Source organism: Polyergus mexicanus, unplaced genomic scaffold (genome assembly GCF_030449975.1).
Source record: "Polyergus mexicanus isolate NDT 795.1 unplaced genomic scaffold, iyPolMexi1.0 SCAF_21, whole genome shotgun sequence".
NCBI classification, from domain to species: domain Eukaryota; kingdom Metazoa; phylum Arthropoda; class Insecta; order Hymenoptera; family Formicidae; genus Polyergus; species Polyergus mexicanus.
In genome coordinates, this window is record NW_027223341.1 from 5,308,408 (window position 1) to 5,325,902 (window position 17,495).

Sequence of the window (17,495 nt, forward strand, 5' to 3'; positions counted from 1 at the left end):
TGCGATTTTATAATTTATTTCTTCGTCGCACCGCGCGACATGATGCATTCCTCGAGAGCGGTTCCGAGAGTCTCCCGGCGATTGCTTGCGGCCGGTATTTCCGGCTGACTCTACTTTCGTGCTGCTTACCGGCTGTTCGCGTAAACGTGTTGCATATTATGGGTGGGACGCATTGTCGCGCTCGGCACACGTGCCTAATTGGTCGGGACAGGGCCCGAGAAAGAGGAAGCTAACTAAAAACTAATTCCTTCCATACGCGCCCAGTACTAGGCATCTTCCCTCATCCCCGCGCCCATCCGATCCCGGGACAGCGTCTTCGAGGAAGCGCCGGATATAGAGGCGCCATCCGCAATTACCATCGGTGGAAATTTAATTTGACTCGACTGCCTCTGTCTCAACACCCAAGGCGCAATCCTAGGGTATTCGCGAACGGCGCCTGCCATTGTGCGAATGCCATTGACTCGATTCGTGAGTTATTTGTCCGAACTTGACATTAAAAACGATTTCGCGATTGATGTGAATATATATATCTCAATAAAAAAAATTCCATCATTTTATATAAAACGACAGAAATTCTTCTTTTATTTCGATATTCGTAAATGTTAAATTCAATGGACTTGCCTATACTTATAGAAAAAGCTATCGTCATTTTTAATAATTGTAGAAAATTTTGTAAATTATCACATGCATGATCAATTTTAAAATTTATCTTACCTTTCTGCTTATAACCAAATATCAGATCGATCCATTGATGTAATTGACAAGATACAAATTCGGACTCGAGTGCCTGAAGAAAATGCGGTTTAATGTGAGACGTGTTGTAAAAAAAAAAATATATATATTTACGTATTATTTTTAATTCGATTCGTAACATTAATTTAATCTTAACGTAGATTTTAAAAAAAGAATTCCATACCATTCGATTTATACGTATAAATTCTTCGGGAGACGAAGCCCAAGGTGGTAATTCAACATCGCCGACCGCGCTACCATCCTCCTGTCTGCCCAAACGATAGCGATTGCTATTCACCAGCATTTCCGGCAGAAAGAAGAATTCCGGAATTAACTCCTGTTAATGAGAAGACGAATTTATAACTCCGTCGATAAATCTCCGGTATATCTCCGATATAGCGATGCGTAGGATTGAAAATTTATGCAATAAGGATAAGAATGGAGACGTGACTAAACGCACCGAGGCGTAGCTAAATGTAAATTCTACGAGTATCTTAATTAAATGCAACGAACCTTGACGTCGGACGTATCACGCTGGCAGTTCTTCCACGAGAGTGCGATAGACGAAAAAAGCCTATTAGGATGATCGAATTTGCCGCCTTGTAACGCTAAGAACATAGTTGTCATCGGTTCCTGCGTGTAAAGAATAATTTATTTACAAACAGGCCAAGAACATTTTAGCCTCCCGCAACGTGTATCGAGCATACAAATCCCGCAGAATGTCAATAACGATAAACGTAGAAGCATAAAGTGCGATAGGGGCGTAGAAAAGGTGGTTCTAAACCGCCACTTAGAGATACTTTTGTAGGCCTTTTGTGCGCACAGGCTTTTGCAGAGCCTTTCTCGTTCCCGGTCAGTCATCCGTTTCCGTTGACAGGGCGAATAAACGCTAGTGAGAGGCCACACACATAATCGATGCACTTTATATTACATACCAAACCTAAAACTATTCCTTTATGGTGTAAGATCCCGAGATATACTGCTGTAACAAGACAGTTAACGTATCTGCTCGACGTACAAATGACAGAGTGACAAAGACAAGAGTTATAGATAAATAACTCGTTATTTGTATATGTATAAAACCGATCAAATATAAATCCAACTGCAATATGATTATAGGAATTATTGCTAACGATTGATAAATTGACGGTGTATAAAATTATAATTGGAAATGACAATTGATAATTTATGTACGGCGAAATAACATTGTTGTACAAACGTAAACTATTTTAGAAAGGACAAAGATGAAGACGTTTTTCACTTATGTCCTGAACTTTAAGTGAACGAGGAAATGCAGGAGAAAACAAATGTGTATATTTAACGAGAAGGCGGGCGTCGTTGGCACGAGGGCGTTTCGACGACCCCAAATTAGTGTGTGCGCGCAGTATTAAAAGTGTCGCTTAAATTTATAGTGCAGACTGGACACGCTTCGTAAGTGGAAAAATCAAAAATCAGCGATTGAAAGTGATAATTATACGCCCATTACATAAATAAAGATCCAGTTTTATATCGTTAAATTAAACTTTAATTTAGCATTTACAAAAAAAAAAAAAACTAACATAAAAGTGTTAATCGGAAAGTATTTTCATTTAATGAGCATTATTTTAAGATGTAATAAATTTATATTATTATCGTTTAAATATTTGAATGATAATTTTAAAAATATGCATAGATATATAAATGAACGAAACAAAGCCAAGTTTCTCGTCGAACCATATATAACTCTCTTTCATCAAATATAATACTTACCACGCGTATCATCCAATTTAAAACAAAGGCCGCTGTAGAGTAATGCGTGCCATAATGGAAAGGTGGTATAGTGTCATGTTCCCAGCCTTGAAAACGCTCCTCGAAATAAGCTCTCCTGTTTGGATTCAATGCACCAATTGGCTGTAAAAAACATAAATGTTCTCGCATCAAATCTTGCCGCAATATTTTAGGCATTCATAATATCGTACTTGCATCACGTGTACGAGAAGAATAAAATTGATAGAATATTTTTTTTTCAGGTTGTCATATGTAAATTTGCGAAGAGTTATACCTTTGATAAATCTCGGTAATTGCTCGGTAAGCTGAGATCAAGTTCCTTTGTTTCGTAGTTCGTTAACACCCAAGGAAATACAGGATACTGATTCAAGTCATTGTAAGTGCGACCTGAAAAGATACAAGAGTATTTGGCTTAAAATTAAAAGCAAAATATTGGATGATTGAATAAGTTCGTGCCCGATTTTCATAGATGGCATTAAGTTACTGCATGGCGGAGTTCTATTGTTTTCGTGTGGTAATTGTCGCTTACACCGAATAGATGACGTTGTCTTATGTCAATTTAGCGTCAGACATTGTTCAGATAAATCCATTTGTGTATAAGAGAAATCATTAAAAATGGAGAACGAAAGGTGCATTTATCGGCATGTAATGCTATATGAATTTCGGAAAGGCGTGAGTGTTGGGATTGCACAAAAAAATATTCAAAGCGTTTATTTGGACCGCGCTCCTGCTCTCCGAACAGTCAAAAAGTGGTTTGGCAGATTTCGAAATGGTGATTTCAACATGGAGGATCAACCCCGCTCTGGACGGCCTTCTGGCCGTGATGATGACATTGTGCATGCCTTGGTGGAAAGAAACCCAAGGATTACAACTGAGGATATTGCTGAGAGGGTGAACATCGATAATTTGACCGCTTTTCGTCATTTAAAAAAGCTTGGATACATTTCCAAGTTTGATACGTGGGTGCCGCATCTCCTGACTGAAAGGAATAAGCTGCAGGAAAACTGCGGGAGTCGCAATGGGAAATTCTGCAGCACCCGCCATATTTTCCAGATATTGCGCCTTCAGATTTTTATCTGTTCCGGTCTTTGCAGAATAGTTTAAATGGCAAGAATCTCAATTCCGAGGAAGCTGTCGAAAACCACCTTACAAACTTTTTTCAAGAAAAACCAAGTTCTTTCTTCAAAAATGGAATCGACAAGCTTATAGATCGTTGGAAAAGCATTGTAGAAAAGAATGGAGACTATATAATTGATTAATAAAAGTGTTATCTCTAAAATATAATCTATTGAAGTTTATATTTAAATCGGGCACGAGAGAGAGAACTTATGCAATCACCCAATTATTTCTTCAACTGCAATTTATTTCGCATTGTCAATAAACATTGATGCAGAAAAATGCAAGATTTTTTCAACACTTCAAAGAAGCTAGAGTAATATATATATGCTTTTTCTTCTAATACGATTTAAATCATCGCTTGTCAGCGGCCTAGGCAAAAAATCAGAAAGTCGTAAGATGGGGTAGCAAGAGAGTGCTTAAATTAAATTTCTCATATTGCCAAGAATAGACGAGAAGATTGCGCGTTCGGCTTTTAATGCTGATAATCGCCGGCCTACTTTTTTCTTCGACTCGACCCTGCGTCTGAACCACGGTCACTCTTCATTCCGCGCAACCCCCGCCGTTAACTAAGGGCGATGAAAGCGGCCACGTGATCGTAATTCTATTTTTAAGAAAAACGCGCCGTGCGGCTCAATGGGGTGCGCCGCGCCGTTTAGTAAGCGCATAACTCAGAGCGTGACGGCTAATCGCTCCTGAAATTGTCACTCCCAGAAGTCTCACTCGTGCTCGGTTTCCCTCCCGAGCACCACGGAATCCCATCCCGAGGTGCATTAGTGACGGCAACGCCAGTCCCAAGGCTGAGTTCTAATCTCTTTCCCTGTCGCTAATTAAAGCACGTCAGCGAGTTTGTCACTCGGCGCCCTCGTGACGGATACACGTGTGTTACCGTCCTCCCTCGCTCCTTCGTTACTTCTTTTGTGGAAGGAAAAAAAAAAAGAAAGATTCTATTCGGCGAAATGTTCATATTCGCGATAATCGCTCGAGAGAAAAGTGATACATACAATATATTGTTTAACAAATGTAATGAGGAAAATAGAGATACGATACAAGATAGAAACTTCAGGCACTAATATGCAGTTTTATTTATTTATTTATTTATTTACTTCTTTTTAAAGCTGTCAATATATTTATTAATGTACGCCGATTTTTTTACTAAATACATATTTCGAGGTATCGACACACTCTGCATACCATAGACATTTGTCACCGAGCTACGACATTCGCGAACTGACGGGAACTGCTAGGCTTGAAAACGCCGTCTCCAAGAACGAATACTCGTCGGATACTTAATTCCTGTGACGAAAAAAAGACGATGCAACGGCAAAGTCGTACCGCGCCGGCCGCTGCATAAGTCCCGTCGTCTCTACAATACGCCTGTAAATCGTGGGGGCCGCGCGAGCGACGGTCGAGCGTAAATATAATAGCGAGACCGCGTTGTGCATCAAAGTGATTATTAATGGTAGCGTCGGCATGAGTGAGCGCTAGTGGAACGCGCCTCGACAGCGGGATGTTCGCGACACATACACACCTCCTCCGCTCGCTTCGCTCGTTCTAGAAACCTCGGATCTTACCCTCGCTTTCCCTTCCATCATCTCCCCGATCCGAAAAAAAATACGAACGATTCGGGAAGATTTTATACGTTAAACGAGATACACATTATTCGCACGTGGCATATAATCCTTGTAATTATCAATAAATGAAATATTGGATGATTGCATAAGTTCGTGCCCGATTTTCATAGATGGCATTAAGTTGCTGCATGGCGGAGTTCTGATAATTGTCGCTTATACCGAATAGATGGCGTTGTCTTGTGTCAATTTAGCGTCAGACATTGTTCAGATAAGTCCATTTGTGTATAAGAGAAATCATTAAAAATGGAGAACGAAAGGTGCATTTGCGGCATGTAATGCTATATAAATTTCGGAAAGGCGTGAGTGTTGGGATTGCAGAAAAAAAATATTCAAAGCGTTTATTTGGACGGCGCTCCTGCTCTCCGAACAGTCAAAAAGTGGTTTGGCAGATTTCGAAATGGTGATTTCAACATGGAGGATCAACCCCGCTCTGGACGGCCTTCTGGCATCGATGATGACATTGTGCATACCTTAGTGAAAAGAAACTCAAGGATTACAACTGAGGATATTGCTGAGAGGCTGAACATTGATAATTCAACCGCTTTTCGTCATTTAAAGAAGCTTGGATACATTTCCAAGCTTGATACGTGGCTGCCGCATCTCCTGACTGAAAGGAATAAACTGCAGGAAAACTGCAGGAGTCGCAATGGGAAATTCTGCAGCACCCGCCATATTCTCCAGATATTGCGCCTTCAGATTTTTATCTGTTCCGGTCTTTGCAGAATAGTTTAAATGACAAGAATCTCAATTCCGAGGAATTGACTGTCGAAAACCACCTGACAAACTTTTTTCAAGAAAAACCAAGTTCTTTCTTCAAAAATGGAATCGACAAGCTTATAGATTGTTGGAAAACCATTGTAGAAAAGAATTGATTAATAAAAGTGTTATCCCTAAAATATAATCTATTGAAGTTATATTTAAATCGGGCACGAGAGAGAGAGAGAGAGAGAGAGAACTTATGCAATCACCCAATAATTCTTAACGATTTTTCGAATTTATCTTCATTTTCTTTCTTTACTTAGCGTAACGAACAACGTGTAACTTAACGAGAATAGTCACGAGAAAATCGTAAAATTAGACCGTAGAGTTTACTTCGATTGGAGTAAACTGCTTTTGTGCATCGTAATTATAAATATGTGTGTACTAATGGTTTGGTAGGTTGGTCGTTTTATCGCGCTGTCACTGCATCCTTGGTAATAATAATTCACCGCAAACCAGAACCAGCCTAGATACGATCGAAAACGAAGGCGACGACCTGTTGGCATCTACCTGGGACGAAAGATCCTCTGATTCGGCATATATAAAAAGAGCCGCGTACATTTTGGGAAATAAATACGACGGTTATACGCAGAAAGATACTAGTACGTCAATATATCCTTTATTGTATATTAATACCATGCATACTAATATCAATCAACTAATGTCCTGCGTTATATTTGAACTTTTTATACTTATCTATTTAATAATTATTTGAAAAAATATATATTTTTTTATTAAATTCAAAAGTTGATCGACGAGAGAGAGAGATGCGATTATAAAATAAATACAAAACGATTAAAAATATCGTTGCATCTGCAAAATGCACCTGGAAAAATAATATATATATATATATATGGAAAAAAATTAAAATCGAAATGCGAATATAGTGGTACTCTCGCGAATCATTCTTATAAAAATATTCTCCAAGCATGAGCTTTTAGCTTAAACATTTTCTTATTTTTAATGCAAAAACCGTTTGTCATTCTTTCACCGATAACATATCTCGCTCGAGTTTCAAGCAACGGCGATCTCTCACAGAAATATCGTTCGCCACCGTCTTCGACGATCGCTCTTCGCGGTCCATCCCATACACGTGCGCAGCCCGCCGGTGCGAGCTATCGTATCTACATCGGATTCGCTGTCATTAATTTTTAATAAACCGATACGCGGGCGCAAGCAAATAAACCTCGCGATCGGGATGCGGTGCGTCGAACCGGTTCGACTCCCTTCGCATTCGATTCCCTTACCTTCGCCGCCGATGCGGCGGCAGATCGGCCATTCTCGACGTTACGGGCAGGCATCGCTACCCACGGCTATTTATTCAGGCAATTAATATATAACCGTCGTAAATACGCGGCCCGGCAACCCCCGGGCATCGCGGCGCGCTGCGCCGAAATGCGAATGATTACGCATCCGTGTTCATCGCCGTCATTAAGCACCGTGTGCGTGCGTGGGCACGCATAAATCCCACACGCGGGCGGGATAACTTACAACCAGCGAGAGAGCGTCCAAAACCTTCGGACTTTTGTTTACAAGATTCGCGGTCGATAGCCGGTTGATATCCCTGCGATTGGCGATGATCGGCGCGCCGCCCGGAACACCATCGTGTGTGCACGCCGATGATTGTTATCGAAGAAACTTTGCCTGGGGAGAGGAGGGCAGTGAGGGATCCATCACTCCCGGGAGTCGATGAACCTCGCGGCGAATGTGAGGAGAATCGTTTGATGAGAATACGTTTGTTTCTTCTAAGCTTGCCGTGTGTAATATAAAAGACAAATGATGCCCGCATCGAACCTTCTTTTCCGTGAAACTAAAGATAAATTATCCCATCATGCACAAATACGAGATAATAAAAACATAATGTGAGTAAACTTATATTGCGCGTAAATATCATTAAATCCTCGATAAGTGTTGCGTTCGGGGAAAGGAACGCGCTTCGAGGGAAAAAAAAAAAAAAAAAATGCCAACAAGGTGATTGGAATACCATGGCGATGCGCTTGGCTGGGTCCCGGTCCGTGATCTGTGAAGGGGCGACCAAGTTGTCCCATTAAAAAGTGCACGAGACCGGCGGCGTCTCGAATTTCGTGATTTGGTTCGATGAGCGCGCGAGGGAGCGGATATTAAACCCGAAGAGAAACAAAGACGCGCCACCATTTCGCCCTCAGGAAAGCAGGGCAGGCAGGGAGGCGGTGGTGGGTCCCTTGGGAGAGGATTACCGAGGCCCACCGAGGTTGGGATTACTCGCATGGGGTAGCTAACGGAACACAGGACTGATTGAGAACGTCCCTAATGCGGCGCGACAGTCTCCATCCGTCCGTGTGTAACCATAAAAAAACCCGACATCTTCGCTATTTTCACTCGAAATTTCTCCTATCGCTATAACCCGAAGATAATCATTGACTACCGATCGATTATTTTTCTCAATCGAGATTCATATTTATGAAACGATATTGTACTTACCGGCAATCGTATTCAGGAACATTAGATATTCAAAATTCGATATCTCTCGACGCTGCCACTTTTGTGTCATATTAGAGCTCCTCATCAATTGTCGCGGTGACATCAACGACGCTCGTCTGTAAAATAAATTAAATTTTATATAAATTATAGTATCCGTATAATATCCAAATCTAGAAGAATTAATGTAAAGTAACATAAGTATAATAATCTTTTAATATATTTATATTGCCTAAGAAATATTCAATTTTAATAGAAATAATAAACAAATAGACATTTGCTCCATCATTTTTTCTTAAATCTGTTATCGTGATAAATATAGCAACCTTCTTTCATCGTTAACGTCATTTTAACAATTTTATAATTAATATAAAATTTTGATTTATCTCTTCACTCCTCGATCTATTTTCATCATTGTAATTACAACGTCTGCTCGTTAAACCGAAAGCATAAAAGATTACATAGGCGGGAAATGAGAGCATCCATATGCATGTAATTAAATGCACCGATGCTGCACGTGCCAGCAATGAAGTATCCGTAATCGAAATAACTGGAGGACTTGTAGTTTAGCGCGAAACTGGCATAATTGCATGCCAGATTGCAGACCACAGTGACCGAGAGGACGCGTTGCGTAAGGCCTCGGTACCTTTTAATTGCCGAATCAATTGCCGAGCAGCGCATCGGCTTTGAAACGCAATTAAGACGGCAGTCGGTCTCAATTCATAAGAGCAATTACGTTTGAAAGCGTTCGCCGCACTTTGCGTTTACGCCATAAAGCTCATCGCGCGACTTTATGAACGTTCGGAGATCGTTGATTTAGAATTTATACGGAGACTTTAACGATCCATCCTTGAGATACGTTAAAAGAGCGCGTACGATGACGACCGGACGCATAAATTCAACCCTTGAAACGCATCTCGCGTAAATTTCATGCGAGCGTGAAAACTTCCATTGCGATTGGCGATCGGCAAAATACGGACTATAATTCTCGGAGCATAACTGTCGAGATGTAATCTCTTTCCCTCTTGCCCTCTGTTTTGTTGAAATTTTTCTATAGAATAAACGAGTGTAATTGGAATAAATGTATGTAAAAGTATATAATAAACCTAAGACAACGAGTTGTCGCGCCTGGATGAGGCTCGGTTACAAGATTCTACATCCTATTCGCGTTGCCTATGGAGTTGATTAATGTTCGCAGCAAGGACAGTAGATGTAAATGAACATGTAACTGATACGCTAAAGGAAATGCCTAATTACTATCGATTTATGACGATGTTAATAAATAAAGATATATAAATACAATACCATGTTTTATATCAAAATTATATCCTTGATATTTCTGTCGTTGCGTAAAAATTCCGATCCTTTTGTAAAAAAATAATAATCGTAGTAGAATTTTCTACCAATTAATACTGTATATTAATTCATGACTTCGAGACGAAGTAGCTTAAATTAAATATAACTCTTTACGATTGCTCGTCAGCAGACACACTTTTCGATATGAAGTTCGACGATTCTGTCAAAGCTATAACATTACAACTAATTTATGTCGTATTTAAATATATCATTATATGCAATATAATGATAAGCAATTCTTATCGACTTACTCTAATATATGGAAACGAAAAGCTGTTATTCTTCATAAATTTTATATACTCGTCTCATGAAATTTTAATAAAAAAATGTTTTTTACGACTCAACGACTTAATTTCCAAAATTTGCTTGACATTTCAGTTTTTAATATTAAAAACACATATTTCTCTCAATAATTAAGATTGTGATAAAATTTTATGCATACTTTAAGCTTCTACCAGATTGCAATTTTTAAATTAACTAAACGATAAGTTGTAATGTTTCTTCAAGATGTCAAATAATACTGCGCGTTAATTAAACGTCAATTAGGAGGCTTTTGTTATCTGTAAATTTATTTCCATGCAGTGCAATTTTTGCTGTGTTACGACGCGCGGATTTGCGTTTTATATACCGACGCTATTGTTTTTTTCTTAGCCAAGAATTCTCTCTTCAAGAATCAGAAACGTCGGAGTTGGTCGTCGTATATTTATGGCCGATGTATCCTCGCTGACTATCTCGTGTATAGGAGAACTCTAATGGATGAGTCGAAAGCAAGGATACGCGAACCTCTGTTGTCGCCGCCAACTCTTGCCGACCGAAGCTTGGTATCCTGCAAGGATCTTTCTCTCTTTTCGGATGTTCATGATACGAGAACAACCTTTTACAGGGACGAATTTTATACTCTTGCTGTCTTTCATTATACCTGCTTGTTATACTTCCGTTTTTTTTAGATGTAATAAGTATTTGATGTTTTATGAGAGAATAGTACAAAAATAGATATAAGATATAAAATAAATATATGAAAATATATAATATTTAAAGTTGCAAAAGACATAAATATATAAACTTCGCTGTTGCTGTATACAAATAGTTTAATTTCTCGATGTATATTTAGTTTATCATTAGTGATACCTGCATGTAGCGATGTCTAGCAAAATAATAAATATAATATATATATATATATATATATATATATCTGCTAATAAATAATACATTATTCCGTCTATCGCGTGTGTAAAAAAAAACATTATGCTAAACAAAAAGTATCTTTACGAGTAGGGATATGTACCATTAGGTGTACAACGTTGCTTCCGCCGTTTTCCTATAGATGGCTTTAGCGGTAGGTAATGGTCGAAATAAATAGATCATAGACGTCATGCGATAAACTTGGGCATCTGTCAACATAACCCTATAGAAACATTAGTCGATTTGTGTCCGCATCATAAAGTTATTCTCGATTGAAAATGTCAGTTTACGAGCCAAATTCTCGTCATTTTCGGGAGGTTTTAATTTTCTGCTTCAATATATGAAGAAATCTGCGGCTGAGGCTCATCGAATGCTCTCAAATACTTATGGCGAAGCCGCTATTAGCGAAAGAACGTGTCGTGAGTGGTTTCAACGCTTCATGAACGGTGATTTTCACGTCGAAGACCGGCATAGCGGTGGAAGAGAGAAGGTTTTCGAAGATGCAGAATTGGAGGCATTACTTAATGAAGACTCGAGTCAAAGTCAAAAAGAATTGGCACGATCATTGGGAGTGACTCAACAAGCAATTTCAAAACGAATCATAAATGTATAATCAGTTTTTTACAATAAAGCCTCGAATTTCGGGAAAATAACGGCGGAAGCAAAGTTGTACACCTAATATATAAGTATATACACAAATATGCGGCATATGTAATTAAAATATTGTAAAAAAATTGTAAAAAACTTTTGCGCATAAATATAATTATCGTTTAGTTTGATGATATTACCGATATTTATTATCACATTCAAAAGTAACGCGCCAAAGCGTTATCTAATAAACTAATATTCTTTATTCTACCTTTCTTCTCACTCGATTCACTGATTGTGATTAATTTATCCTCACATTTGTATTTATATACTAATATAGCCCTAATCTTCGGAACCGACAAATATATTGTATTTGTAGAAAGAAGCACTTCTCGAGAGAGAATCCGTCCCTGGGTAGAATCGCTTTACCGAAAAGAACAAAGAAACGAGGGAATGTGACGAACATGTTTGGGAACAGGACTCCGAGATTCTCGGATCCCCGTGGAATGACAGAAGCGCTTCCTTCCTCGCGTCTCTAGGCAGTTATATCGCTTACCTAGTCTGGGGTATCCCGTATTTAATGCCAACGCCGACTCGCGGTAGCGCCTTGATCATCTTCTTCACCGTCGCCTGGTCCGAGAACGCAAACAGGATTGAGGCTGTGGACAAAAAGGCGCGACGACGGCGCGAATTATAAGAAAGCCTGATTTCCCACCTATGTCAATCACTTAGAGAATGAATGAGAAAGACTTCCCTCTTGTTTTTATAATCAATTTTTTTTTTCAATTTCTAATTTTGACATATTTATGTATAAAAATAATAAAAGTTATAATTTAATGAAGACATTATAACAAAGATATAAAGCAATATAACATTAATCTTTTGGATGCTACAAAATTATCATTATTTAATCATAATTATGCTAATAACATTAAGATACGCTGGAATGATAAGTTGCTGCATTGATAAGTATAATATTTTATAATTTATTGTACAATAACTACATAATAAACTACGTAATAAATTTTTAGGCTCGATTAGCTTCTATCTACTAAATGATATTAGAAAGCGAGAAGAGGACTCAATCGTTTAGAATGCGTTTGCGTTCGACGTTCCCTCGAGAGTTTCAAGGGTAGTGTGCGAGAAGACGGTTACCATAAATATTTTCTTGTAATTTACCTAATTATTTGTATACAAAAGTAATTTAAGTATCATTTAATTTTAATTAAAAATAAAAGAGATTAATCGTTTTCAATTCTTATATATATATATATATATATACGCAGTAAATTAAACATAATCAAATGTTCTTATTTTATAAAAAATTGTTATTTTTCTTTCTTTTAAACAAATAAAAGTTGTTTGTCTATATTTATAATTTTAATAAATATTGCATAAGCATTTCAAGTAAAACTTAAATCAACTCATTGACATTTCCATAAGTATTAAATTTTTAAAATATTTCTTACGTACGCTTGTTTATATATAAAGTATCGTATATTATGTATCCTTTTCAGCTGTTCTTTAAATTCATGCTGGTATCGCGCATATTGCCAATATGCGCAGATGCTCTAGCATTGAACGCAATCATATATTTTATCATAAAAACTTCTTATTGAAAATGAGATCCTGAACGTCCGATAACGTAAGATAGCATGTCAAGAAGTGGTAAATGGTAAGGACTGTCTTGCAGGATTAACTACTTTCGAAAACAAGAAAATTTCTTTATAAATATATGAATTGGTATTTTTGGGTGATTATAGCGTACAAACACATGGTGATCTGGCGATTAAAAGTTACGTCGGGACCGCGTTACAAAAAACTAATTTTCGGTTTTATTGTACGACGATTTATCGCGAGAAGAGACACGATCCGACGTATCCTCCGACATCGAACTAACGAACGCACATTTCAACCGATTTTTTTAACGAATGACGAAGGCTCCTCGCGAGGGATGACATTCCATCGCTAACGTCTCCGCGCGACGAATCGAAAGTCGAGAGATCAGATTAGAATCGGGGGAACGCCTGGGAATTTATCTGCGCCCCAGAGAAATAATCAGCGGGATAGTGGAGTCCTCGAGAGGCAGGTATAAATAATTCTCTCGCGTATAGTTCGTATGTTATAGGATACGGCGATATATCTGCCTCGGGGAAGAACAAAGACTTATCAACGAAAATGTCGTTATTCATAATTAATACGTCGATGCAAGTTCAATGACTTTGTTCGCATGTTAGAAATTTTATCATCTTAAATGTTTATCATTAAATTAGTATTATATACATATATAAATTTAGCGATTTTATGTAAATTAAAGATGATGATTGGGCCGAAATATACAATATCAACACCTTCATTATATGTTGAATTTTCTTTACGATACAATCCTGCACAAAATATAGCAATGGCAGCGGATGGGGAATTGAATAATAAACCGATCTTAGAAAAAGGCATACCGTAATGCGGGCAAGATATTTATTATATGTAAAAAGTAATGCGTGCGCGCACACCTTGCGGCGAGCTCGGAATTCCGTCGCTATTCGCCAGATTAAACCGTGTCTTCGTCGCGCGAAATAAGGCAGAAGGGCTCGGAGTTAGTGAACAAGAAACGGAATGCGCTCTCGTTCGAAAGCGGCCCGCTGATTGAGGACAAGCAAAACGAGGGGAATTACTTACTTCTGCTGGCGAGAAAGATTTCGATGGCCATATTTTGCAGCAGGTAACGTCGCGCGAAGATTGCACGTACTTCGGAGAAGTACCATTTTCCATGTAAATGATCGCAATACTTCAATACCTGTAACAAAAAAAAAAAAAAAAAAAAATTAAAACGCGCCTCTTTTATCAATCCTTTCAGATCAGAGCTTAAGAAGAGACAAATAATTATACCTATTTCTATTTATCTACAGTATTAAGACTGTGATGTTACGTAAGTAACAATTTAGAATTTCATTTATTTATAATATTAAATTCATTTTACATACGCACCAGTTAACTTACATATTTTACGAAAACGATCTGTGTAGAAATCTTATCGAATTATTTACAATCATTTTTAAAAGATGCTAAAATAAAAAATATTTATATAATCTAGCAATTAATTATTTATCGCAATAATACCTTTTTTAATTAGTATTTCGAGTATTTTCTACAAAGATATAATAACGTGCATGGGCATCACTAGACAAATGCCCAATTGGGGACCAAAACGGGATGGTGCGAGGATACGAGTGCATGGCTGGATATAAGTATGCAACTTCGATGCAGTAAAGTGTGATGTGATATAGTGAGACTTGCCGGTTGCAAGATGGCCGTCATGGTAGGAGGAGCCTCCCCTGCTGAGGCGAGAATCGATCCCAGGACCTCATGGACTTGCGCTCTCGAACGAGTCGTGAACATCTCGTTGGCAAAAGAGGGAGGAGATGGAGAACAAAAAGAACAAGATTTGGCGAGAGAACGAACACAGGATGGAAGGAAAAAGATCGGCGAACACGATGAAGGAAAGAAAGGAGGAAGAAGAGGGGCGAAATAAAGGATCCCTATTTTCCACCCCTAACAAGGCCTTCAATTTTTGCCTCTTAATGAGGACGTACTGTGTCGGCCGCGATGTCCTTACGCGCGGCGAATGAAATTATCCTCGAGATAATTCATCGAAATGATCCCTTCAGCTGATTACAAAAAATCTCTGATCAAACAATGCCAATAAGATCCTTATCCGATATCTTGTTGGACTTGTCAAAGTCGTTATCGGTAATTCGCAAATGTCTTAATATCAATTTTCGTCGACACTTTGATGACAGAAGAAAAAAAAAAACGGCAATAGCGTACTGAGCCGAACGCATAATTAACAATTCAATATCAATTCAAATAGAAATCATGATACTTTGTCGGGATACAATTAGACAGACATAGAATGCCAAGCCTGAGGGCTGATCGTCTATAATTGTTTCAATAGATAGAAAATCAATAAATAATTGTGCTCGTTTTGCTATTTAAATCGCGATCCGTTTAACAAAATAACAATTACGAGAAGAGATTTCAACCAGAGACGCATTATAATATATATAATATACATATTATACATATAAAATTTGTAAAAATAAATGTTAACATTTTTCAATAAGATAGTCATTATCTTAACAAAACGAAACACTTAGCGCTCAGTTCGATAAGCGGTTTCATATTTTTAATAAATATAATTTTTTCAATTAATAAACAAACTGTCATAAAGAACGATATTGCTATAGTAAAGTGGGATACTTTATATGGTATTCGAAAGATTCCCGAATCTAATATTGCTATGCCTTATATTAAGTTAAATTTATTAAAGTTATTTTTTAATATTTTTATGCAAAAATACCTTCGCGGTAAGTCATCAAAGTAAATTCTTCGCATGATGATGTGAGAGATGAGCGTGAGAAATAACTCAACATCATTAACAAAGAAAAAAGGGATATGTCGAAATATTCTGAATCATCAGCCGCATATTAAACACTAATGATGATGTGCCGCGTACATGTCAAAATTACAAGTCTGTAAGCGGCTTGAACTCTCTCTGGGGTTAGAAATGTCACGACTGATTTGTAACAAGTATCGAATGTCGGCGAAAATTGAGGGCGCAACGCAGATATAACGCTTTCTGCAATTATTGTTAAAGAGCATGCAGTTATTGTAAAAGATATGGGACATATTTTTATTTTTACTTTTCGCGATTTTCGCTAGTCATCGCGGCGATTTTACCGAAAACGTCGTGCGCGACGAACGCAACGCGCATGGTCGGAGACCAGTCGGGGAGCGAACGCACAAAGCCAACCCCTAGGGCGATCTGCGCAAGCTCTCCGCAAACACTGTTCAAGATTGATAACGGCCGCGTCACGGCTCAGAATCCATTATTTGGATACCTGCTACCGCAGTTTACAGATATATCACGTACTCTGCATTAAATCTTGCCAAGGATTAGATAGGCTCATCCATCGTTTGACCCCCATGCACGCAACATACAACCTATTGTTTCGCCTTCTTGCTGCGATTGCGTTAAATCAACGAGGACAATCCTTTAACGAAACAAATTTTGCTACTGATATTCACGCGTGTTTTACATAGAATCATTAAATGGCTCTCTCTTTCCTTCTTTCTTTCTTCTTTAATAAAACATATATTATTTTATAAGATACATCATATTCGTGCGTTATTTTTAATATGTCATAAAGCATAGAAATATATGAAATATAAAGACAGACAGATAAATAATAATTATATGCATATAAGAAATATAAAACTCTGACAATACACAATTCTCTTTCTCTATATATAAAAATATACTTGGCGTCGCGACGCCACCGCGTCGCTCGATAAAGATATTTATATGAAGAAATGCGAGATATTTCTGCGCACATCCGTTATATGTATACGCGTATCATATTCATCTCGTGTAATCGCGCGTCTCAAAATGCGCATCGTATACGACAGAATGTAAAAATAATACGTTTACACGTCGCAAAGCGAAACGGCGACCGGGTGGCAAAGACCACACGTGGTTAAAGAGAGGTCCTGGCCGTGGAGTGTCAAGTGATACGCGATTAGAGCTCCCCCTGTCTCCTTGCTCATCTCTCGCCAACCGAAACCGTCCCGGACACAGCGGAGCACCGGGGTTGCATCATCGACGACAATGGGCGACGCGATGTAACAACATGTGTCGCGTTCGCAAGGGGGTCCTTCGCCGCTGCCGCTCCTACGTACACCGTAGGGGTATCCCATAGAATGGGATACCACTTAGCAGCCTGCCGGCGGTATACAACAAACAGATTAAGCGCCGGACAATAATAGACCCGCCGCGCTCCACTCGTCGGGCTCACTTGGACGCCTACGAGAACCCACCGCGCTTCGAGTGCTGCTTCTCTTGAAATC

At 38.5% G+C, this 17,495-nt stretch overlaps 1 protein-coding gene across 13 annotated transcripts in view; it reads right to left on the reverse strand.

Annotated features, from left to right (window-relative positions):
- Positions 1-17,495, reverse strand: part of Rg (A kinase anchor protein rugose) — a 299,154-nt gene that overhangs the window by 6,026 nt on the left and 275,633 nt on the right. For all 13 annotated transcript variants that reach the window (XM_070311919.1, XM_070311917.1, XM_070311920.1 and 10 more), the window contains 8 exons: positions 14,268-14,385; positions 12,148-12,250; positions 8,469-8,584; positions 2,774-2,886; positions 2,482-2,622; positions 1,246-1,365; positions 917-1,069; positions 715-787 (listed from right to left, as the gene is read on the reverse strand). In XM_070311919.1, coding sequence (XP_070168020.1) covers positions 715-787; positions 917-1,069; positions 1,246-1,365; positions 2,482-2,622; positions 2,774-2,886; positions 8,469-8,584; positions 12,148-12,250; positions 14,268-14,385 — 937 coding nt within the window. The remainder of the gene's footprint in view (positions 1-714; positions 788-916; positions 1,070-1,245; positions 1,366-2,481; positions 2,623-2,773; positions 2,887-8,468; positions 8,585-12,147; positions 12,251-14,267; positions 14,386-17,495) is intronic.